Below are 9,848 nucleotides of genomic sequence, written 5' to 3'. Positions count from 1 at the left end.
ATGGATTTGCTACAACGTGCTGACAGTCTTGTTTGACATTTCAAATTGTGTCATGCAACGATAGTCGTCAATGTATCGTTTTTACTTCCAGTTCTGGAATATGAAAAATTGAACTAACTAAAGTAACGTGAAGAGTTATTATCTTCTACTACTTTATATTCTTCGGTAAAATGAAATATTCAATGTATACCTTATCGTAGCATGTTGAGTCGAGCGCGACCAACCAGCGATAAAATTATTCTCGCTTCTTTCAGCGATTCGTTGTCGATGGCTTCCGGTTTTAGACTGTACCTTAAACGTGGCAGTTTGTGTGAGATCCGGAGATATAGTCCATTTTATGGTTTTGTACAGTAACCTAAATAAAAAAAAAACAATTATTGTACCTAGAATTGTTACGTTGGTCTGTCTTTATCCTTCAGTGAATGGGAAGATCGTACCTGGGTAATAATGCCAGAACGCAGGTAAGTATTACAGTAAGCCAGTACGTGTATCTCACGATAGCCATTTCCATTACCCAATATGAACAAAGCAGTCCCATACAGTTGACGCATACTATATTATAAATTAAACAGAATCCAAAGAATACGGATAAGGATCCCAATATCGCGAACACGTGGATTATGGTCTGAAAGTGATATCATGGCATTGTATATTGTTTGATATTACTGCTTTAAATCGAAGATCCCTGTAAACTGTAAACCATTCAACTTACCCACGATCGAATTTCTATGGAAACATGGGCAAGCATAACAACGATGCAACACGTCATTACAGTAGTTCCAAATTCCCATATATCAATTGTCGAATCATAATATACCTGAACGAAAAAAAAAACCATTCGTTAGACGACGATGTATTAATTTTGAGACCTTGTTTGTGTCAAGACTGTACTAACACACTCATTTACGAAAAAGATAACGATACTTTGGTACAAAGCATCAGCCATCGTTAGCCAAAACGAGTGTGGCTGATAGACGAGCCCGAGTCGTCCTCTTTTATACAAATGGGGCATAGACATTAAAACATCGGGCGAGGCTACTCGGTCGTATACGCCCAACGCTAGTGGTGGCATTGATGTAAACATGAGATTATACAACATTAAGTAAATCTGGTCCACCATGACTGTTCCGGTAAAGCCGCAGTACATCTACGACAGAATAATAAATTATGACGTAACTGTTACTGTTGCATTGGAGGAATGATTTGTGCACTGAATATACTATACCTGGAACCAAAATACAAGGAAGACAAAGGTCGCGTTTTTATAGAAGAAGTACAAGATCATCCTAGACAAACGGTCGTAACACCAATGGCCGTGCAGAAGAAGAAGCCTGCTAAGCATCGAGAATCGTGAAATGGCAAAGTCTGCGGCCATAACGGCTTGCGTCCCTTCGTGTCCGGAGATACCGACACCGACGTCCGCGGTTTGTATCATACTAACATCATTCGCGCCATCGCCGATAGCCAGCGTTCTCATTCCCAATTGTTCTTTTACTATACGTACTATGTATGACTGAAATACAAAATGATGTTTCAATTTTATGGCGTATATAATATGTGAAATTCGGACCCCCAGATCCGTTAAAGCGAATTAGAAAACTAGGAAACCCGGAAGGACCCAGTGCTTGTGATACAGCTGACTAGTAAGCTTCTGTAAGCTTCCAGCTCAACCAGTTACGTACGAAATTTTCAGCCCAGGGTCATTTCAAAGTCACAGTGTGATCATTGGTGGATACGTTTTGATCTCCTCTTTGTTATGGCAAACAAAAAAATAGGGCATTCCATTTAAAAAAACGTTACCATTAAAGAAATTTGAGAAGATATGACCTTGAGATGACCTTCAATCTCATAGCCTAATTTTCCCCCTAAAATACACTAACTTTCTCACGAACCATTCTTTTGTACCGTGACAAATAAGAGAATAATTAAGGGTGACAGAGTTAGGCGAGACACCCTGTATATAATTATGAAAGAAGCAATTACCTTCTGAAGAGGCGTCGCTCTGCAGGCCAACACGCTAGAACACACTTTCGTTAATTCGAGAAACGGTCTCGTTAATCCTGATCGAGGATCCAAGATAACGGTCAGAGTTTTCCCATCGACAACGAGCGCTCGTTGTTTGGGCCAAGGACTGCCTATTCTGTGCGCCTCGTTCTCAGCCGCGTCGCGATTAAACATTGCAATCTCTCTAATATTATCCATTCCTCCCCGTTCATTGCCGTAAACCGCGCTTTCTCTTCGCGCAGTTTCCAGGTACCCGTGGATTAAGGCCTCGGCGACCGACTTGGACCTTGCTTGCAACCACAGTAGCTGCATCGCAGGCGAAAAAAGACGCGCCGAGTATGCAATATTCACCGCGGTTTCTGGCTTGTCCCCTGCCAATTTCATATTTTCATTAGTTTCGTGCCACGATTTGTGCCCTAAATTAATACCCTTTCACTAAGTAAATATACCTGTTAGAACCCAAATGACGATTCCTGCCGCCATCAGGGTCGCCATAGTTTCGGGTACACCTGCTTGGAGTTTGTCCTCGATCCCGGTCGCGCCTAGGAGAGTCAAATGGGATTCTAGATTCGCGTAAGAGTCCTTGAGACGATGCTCGCGGTTCTCCATCGCGAGTTCAGCCTCGGTATGCGTTTGCCGCCATGTTTCGTATTCCTGTGCGGTCAGGGATTTCTTAGCCATGACCAGGGTACGAAGGCCCTGTCGCGCGTACGACTGTAAATGCTGTCGGACTCTCATCGTGACAATGGAATTCTCTTCCTGAGAAGTCAGCGACGAAAATATTGTGCTATCGGCCCCTTTGCTGTACAGCACCACTTCATTGGTCAACGGGTGCCGCACTAACACGGACATGCACTTTCTGTTGGAGTCAAACGGCAACACCTGGAATACGTATGTCGATCAATAGGATAAACTCGTTTCAAAATTTGCTACGGATACCCCTGGCTTTCAATTTTCTGTCGATTCACTTTCTTCGATAATGTTCGGAGAAAGCGTTTTCATGCAAAAGCGAGGAGTATTCGCGAGCGCCGGCGCGTTTATCCGTAACGAGCTTACGTGAAGAATTTCGAAAGTAAGAATGGACTTGTCTGGCAAACAAACGATCGCGCTACGCGCCGTGCGTTTCAGAAGTTTCACGTCGTAGGCGCGAGCTGCATTCACTAAAGCGAGCTCGTCGGGACTTTCCGCTTCGTAAATTGCCGCCGCAGGTAGCAATTCGTCTCCGTTTTTCCCGCTACCGTCGATAACGGAACTCAACGGACTGCGTCGTTTCTGCGCTCCATTCGGCGACAGTTTTCTTCCCAACAGTCCCATTCCTAGGCTTGGTATCGACGTCACGTTCAGGAATCTCGGCCTAGAAATCAGATGTTTCATTAACAAACTCGACCTCGAGCCAAAATGCGTTGATATTAATACAAAAAAGAAACAGGCAATCACCTTGATAATTTGTTCGACAACTTCGTGGAATTATTCAGAACAGATTCCATTTCCACCATAGAAGATATCGAAGATACGTTATCCTCGAGACTGTTCACTGGATGCGAAAGCGTCGACAGAGGAATAACCGGCGAAGGGGTTAAACTTCGAGTTTCTATCATTCTTGTGTACCTGCAAAATGAATTTCACGCATAAAGGTAGCTGCAAATTGGACCTGTCACTGTTTCAATAAATTGGATACCCGAGTACTCGGAAACTATACGTATTAATCGAAAACTATCTGGGCGTGTTACACCCAGGTACTATTTTTATTCTGGCGTCTTTATGCTACTGTAAAATCCAAGAAACTAACGATTTCCGGTAAATAGGAAGCTACATTGATCAAATGTTGTGGCTGATCCAGGACACAAGGGATACCCGGTTCAAGTTGGTAGCACTGTTACAAACCTTCCAGTCTCGTCGCCGTTTTTCTGCGGCTCTTCGATCACTCCGCTGGAGTTCATGGTGTCGTAATGGGGTTGAGAATTGACCACAACAGTATTACATATCGCTAATACAACTAGGAATTCTTGTAGATGTTGTCTAAATGTACCTATGATGAGGTCCTCCTTCAGTCTGGAGGAGGGTAACAAATTCTCACCCTCCCCGGTGTGGGAGTAATCTTGCCCGCCCACTGCGCATCGTCTGAACAGCATTTTATTTTCCGTTAGGGTGCCAGTTTTATCGGAGAATATGTACTGTACCTATCGGGAAGAAATAAGGGATTGCTACTCAATCAAGATCGGCCGTCGTCGCCGCCGCCTTCGATCAGTCTTTGCTCACCTGACCCAATTCCTCCGTGATATTAAGCGCGCGACATTCAGCCGAACGATCCGTGTCCGTATCGTACAGAGCGACATCGTGCCCGATATGATAAACCTGTCCCACTTTCGCCATCTCTATAGTGACGTACAGGCTCAACGGTATCATCACTTGAAGTATGATAACGAACGTCCAGAACGTCAGCATGCTCTCGTAGCTCGGCTCCTGAAGAACAGGGATGAAGGGGACGAACCAGAGACCGGAGTAACCGGACAGCCACAGTCGACAACCGATCGCACCGATCACGCATAGCAGCAATAGTATCACTACACACCATATAACGTCCCTGTTCATCTGTTTCTCGAGTCTAGAACGCTGGAAAAAAATGTGTTTCTTAATGGTCTGGGATAAAACTGATTTAGATCAGAAGTTTAAAAAAGGTATTATTTAATTGCTTGTATTGCAAATATAAACAGCGAATCAAGTTTCGAGTAAATCAGGGGATAAATGTCGATACTAGTCAGCCATTGATCATTACCTTATATCTAGGTCCACCGTTGTTAAGCATCGCTTTCGTCTCGTGGCCGGCGTATATCACAATGCCTTCCACGAAATCGGTATTTTTTAACAAACATTCCCTGAGTAAGAGGTTCTCCGTGGAGACAGGTACTCTACCGCCGTTCGGATGAACGACGGCTCCATGAAACCTGAAATATGCATTCGTCAGTTTCCTTAGATTTCATATTTCAAAATCATCTGCGTCCCAACGAATGTTTACCTATATATTCTAGTACTAGGCTGATCGACCTCGATCACAGATCGGAATTTCGCCGGCTGGAAGGTGTCCTGTAGATCGATGAAACCTCTGACCACTTGCCGTTGCTTCAGATTGGTCTCGCCGTCGAGGTTGCAGGTATCGATGTAAGCTAAGCCCTGAGGATCGCTGCTCCGCAAGAGCAGCACGTCGGCCGGTACTAGTTCGTTGTTCGAGAGGTGAACCAGGTCGCCGACCTTCACGTCTTTCCACGCCACCTTTGCATACCTGTCGTCTTCCCTGGAATCAGGCAAGCCGCGTATCATCGGTAAAAGTACGTTTCATTATCAAAGGAATATACGAGGTGGTTTATTATTGATAGTACTACCCTATGGAAAGATAATTCTTCCGAGAAAAGATAAATCGTAACAGAAAAATGAAACTTTTGCAAACAAAGTTTTATTCCCGAGAATAATGACTGAATATTCGTTACGGATGTTTTTAATATTCGTAGAGACAGTGGTGTCTAGGTTCGTCTGAAACCCTATGCCTCCTTCTTTTTAAACATACTTTCGATCGCGATCGTTAAAAAAATGTCTGCTTTTTTTTATACAAGAAAATATGAACAATTCGTAGCTTAAATTATATTTACAAATCGATGAGTTAGATATGGCTTTTAAACACTCGAGTCCAAAAGAACCCGATTAACGTACTCCAAGGGTTAATGAGCTAACTTGTCTGTTCACAACATACTGTTTCTACTTGTCAGATCGTATCTATGCATATAATAGGTGAACCTCCAAAGGCGATTTTCATGAGAACGGTATCTTGTATGGAGAAATATCATTCTATACATTAGACTTATTCTTTTACGGACAATCACTTCCTGGTTAGATATACCACCAATAACAGACCATTCTGTATGCCTCGAATAAAAGATTACAATCGGCATGGAAGGAGGCACGTGTGCATCCATCGATATCTCAGAATTGTGTAATATTTATAGAACGTTTAATAATCAAAAAGCAAATCACATGGCGGAATTTTTAGTGCGGTAATTGTTTTATGAAAAGTTATCCCCACCAGGATGTATCACGAGTTTGTCTCAAAATAGCAAAGTAATGCACAGAGATACGGTGATGTATTTACGAAAAGGATTTTGTCGTCTTACTAATCGTGAATAAGCAAAATTCATAGAAGGTAGAGCTCGTGTCATTGTTACAGAGATATGACTCGCCTGTATCGAAATATCGCCCAATCAATTTTCATATTTCTCTCTGCTTTCATGCTGCGACGATAAGGCTTTCCAAATCAGTTTTCCCGCAGGTCACGACGGTCGAGCCAAGGCTTATTGTATCGAATATCGTCTGTCTAGATTTTGTTCTTTTGACGGGTACATTATTGAAGCTCGGTAAAGTGGCTCGAAATGTCTCGACCTGGATCTCGTTTTCATCGACGTCTAACAAGAGTATCATTGGAAAGGATGTTTCTTGGGCAACAAAGAAGGATAAATTGTCTAGCTATTTCTTGTACATTTTGCGACACAAATAGCCCTTCCAAGTCAGGAATCTGTTACTACTCTGAATTCTACGGAGACGAAGCCACATTATTCATTACTAGACTGCGGATTTTTATGCAAAATAACGTATTCTAAAGTAATTTATAAAGACAGGCGATAATGTAGAAATTTATTTTTCCTCTTAAATATCTTATTGCGTTCAGACTAAAAAAGAAAAGTCGAATTTTCATTGACCAGAAAATCGAGAATTAAAACTGATTAAAATGTGTGCATTATAAATATGATTAAATATAAGAGTTGTTTTATCTTATGCAAATCATGTTATATCAAATTACTATGGAAATTTGATAGTTCCAAACTATCGTGAATATGCAAAAATATTAATACAAACAGAAGTCATCGATAATGCATTGATATTTGGTACCAACTAATTTCCGAATGCAAATACGAATTCCAATGGATAGTTGCGATTTATTTTTGCACGATGCATCACTTCGTGCAAGACTGTGTCATCGTTGCAGCCACACCTTGTAAATTATCCAATTTCAAAACAATATGCAAATAGATAAATGAATGAGAGAACATAGTGAAAACATAGTTTTTGAATACGACAAACGTGAAGTATTTCTTTAAGTTGTTTCTTTGGTTTCATGTATAAAGATATTAAAATATTATGGCAGCGATTTTCGAATACACTACTTACCCCTAAATATGATGTAGAGGGAGTATCTATTTGTCTTTTCCCTTATTTCCGTATATAAAAATACTATAGAACATTATCGAAGGGATTTACGAATACAACCATTTATCCTGAAATCGTTAAAAATCGCTCCAAAGCGAACAGCGTGGGAAATGTTTTCTCCCTGGTTAAGGGGTTAATAGTCCCAATAATTACAACAATATACTATGATCGTGTAATCCAATGTGAGGATGTTATTTCAAGGCCTCTTTCTATATAAGTAGGATGACAATTTGTTCACCCTGAACGCGACACCGATACAAAACAAGCGATCTAAACGGGGAAAGGTGATTAAATCCGACCCAGACTGTGTTATTTAAGAGGTCACCGTTACGCACTTTTTTTCTTACGAGATAAGGATCATTGATCGACGAGCAGTTTGACCTCGGTGTCCCTTTATTATACCTTCCTCGAGTGTTATTAACGAACGCTGCATCAAGCACCCACTTGAAGAAATATATCGTTCGATTAAATAAAAGTGTAGTTGACCTCAAAATTGACGTGCACATTCGGAGCCCCACGGAAAAGTAATTTTTTTCAATATCAGACCGTCGTCCTTGAGACGCCACCAGTTTAGTCGTCAGCGTTACCCGTACAGGGTCGAGGAGGCTTCGTTTCGAAACGGAGACGATTCACGGAACGGAATAGTTATACATATACAGGCAATACCACGACAATTCTCGACGTCTCTTTCGTCGAGCTGAAATCGATTCGGTCACGTTTCCAACCCGTTATCCGACGGTGTTCCGTAGCCGAGGGGAATCACATGAAATCGAACCGTTCGAATTAGCATTATCCTGATTCCCGAGGTCGCGTAAACACGCCTGTCTGCCTCCTACTGCCCAGTCGGAGGAGTATACCTGTTAGTATTATTATTGCACGTTCAAGGATAAACAGTTAACGGTTTACAATGGAGTACCCTACGAACGTTCCGTTTTCTTTTTTTTTGTTCCGTTTCAAGCCTCTCCCGATTGGTCGCGGTCACAGCCGGCGACTGTTAATTACCGTTTCAGAGAAGGAATTGTTCGACGCGAACAGCGTACCATTCGCGGCAAAGTCCTCTTTCAACGATCGCCTTTCCTGCCCGTAAAGAGAAGCCCGTGGGAGGCACACCGTTTGAATTTTCCAAGATAACAAATTACTGATAAATCGGTCGCGGTGACGACAGCAGTCGAGGTAGCCTTAGGAATTCTTTTATGCAACGCGGCTTCGTTATAGATAACACGCGGTTAGATAATGTAACACCGTCAGTTTGACCACAGTAGAACATTTCCATAATTTTGCCGGCAATATACATGAACCCACGGTGCGCTACTTTCGATTCTCACTGCGTCGATTTTGTAACTGATTCAGGGAAAATTCTTCTTATTTCGTTGTTACTTTGCACAAATTTAAAACCGTTCTTTTCTTTTCTTTTCCTAGATACGATGTTTATCAGAATACAGGAGCAGTTCGTAAGAGGATATGTGAGAAATATAGTTCGTAAAAAATCCACCGATGTTGACGATATGATCGTAAACGAATCCCTTGTGTCGTAGTCGTGAAACCGTCATTGTTCCGGTGCACAACAGACTCGTGGGAAAGGGCCTAATTTGAGGCTTAAATAGGGCCTAATGGCATCTTCCAGTGCGTCTAGTTCTTCACATCCTGAAGTTTGGTGCACACGGGTGATACAATATCCTTGTGATTTCGCAAGGATAATGCACCGTCAAGGATCACGAAGGTACTTTATTTTCAACCCAATAAGATATTTAAGAAAAGAAATAAATTCCTACCTTTGCTGGTTTCGTCAAAAATTACTTTAGAAAATGTCATTTTGCATAAAAATCCGCAGTCTACTAATGATATACTTAACGAAAGGAAGAAACGTCTACTTCTGCTTTTGTCTCTACGAATTATGTACTTCATAAAACGTCATTTTACATAAAAATCTGTAGTCTAATCATAAATGAATACATAGTCAAATAATATATTATTCCTGTAACAATTAACACAAGCATGTGATTCCACAAAGATACAGTGAATTCAAGTCGACAAAGTCTGACATGATCGGTTTCTGTCTACCGATCCTAATTTCGAAGGGACAATAGTCGGACGAACGTTGAGAAACAACCAAAGTCTCGCGATTCCTCGCGAATATTTCAAAGGATTCCATGCATCGCATTCGATCGCGTTATCTAACCGAATCCCGTCGTATAAAGAGAAGCGTTAATCGTTTCTGTTCCCTAAACACTAGAATGGTGACACGGAGAAACAAACGCTCGGCCGGCGAGCGAGCAAACCGACGCGCATCGCGACAGAGCCTCGGTCAATTATTATTAATTGGGACAGATATGCCTCGAGGCTAGCCATATTCCCCACGAACACGTACGTATCTGTTTCGAAGGAGTCGCACCACGAGGAAACCGTTTATTATCGATTGGACGCTCTCCACGTGCGTGTTCTGTGACGTCGTACCTCTGACAGTGTCTCTGACTTATGCAAGGTGCGACGGAATTCGTGATATACAATCCAGTATACTATAATACCTCTATAAAAAATGTTTCCTTATCCGAGAATAGTTCCGTGGAACGAAATGAATTTTTTTCGGAGTG

General features: G+C 41.9%; 1 protein-coding gene across 2 annotated transcripts in view; it reads right to left on the bottom strand.

Annotated features, from left to right (window-relative positions):
- Positions 1–9,848, bottom strand: part of LOC107189815 (probable phospholipid-transporting ATPase VD) — a 38,383-nt gene continuing 28,535 nt past the window's right edge. Inside the window, exons 6-19 of one of the 2 annotated variants that reach the window (XM_015578481.1) lie at positions 5,021–5,296; positions 4,781–4,949; positions 4,264–4,617; positions 3,889–4,184; positions 3,442–3,612; positions 3,061–3,358; positions 2,454–2,886; positions 1,984–2,375; positions 1,226–1,513; positions 896–1,147; positions 713–817; positions 438–625; positions 191–355; positions 1–93 (exon numbers count right to left, since the gene is read on the bottom strand). In XM_015578481.1, coding sequence (XP_015433967.1) covers positions 51–93; positions 191–355; positions 438–625; positions 713–817; positions 896–1,147; positions 1,226–1,513; positions 1,984–2,375; positions 2,454–2,886; positions 3,061–3,358; positions 3,442–3,612; positions 3,889–4,184; positions 4,264–4,617; positions 4,781–4,949; positions 5,021–5,296 — 3,430 coding nt within the window. In that variant the 3' untranslated portion in view covers positions 1–50. The other variant, XM_015578482.1, reaches the window with a different exon arrangement.

This window comes from Dufourea novaeangliae, unplaced genomic scaffold, assembly GCF_001272555.1.
Source record: "Dufourea novaeangliae isolate 0120121106 unplaced genomic scaffold, ASM127255v1 scaffold173, whole genome shotgun sequence".
Classification (NCBI taxonomy): domain Eukaryota; kingdom Metazoa; phylum Arthropoda; class Insecta; order Hymenoptera; family Halictidae; genus Dufourea; species Dufourea novaeangliae.
This window is presented reverse-complemented; position numbering and strand designations above follow the sequence as displayed.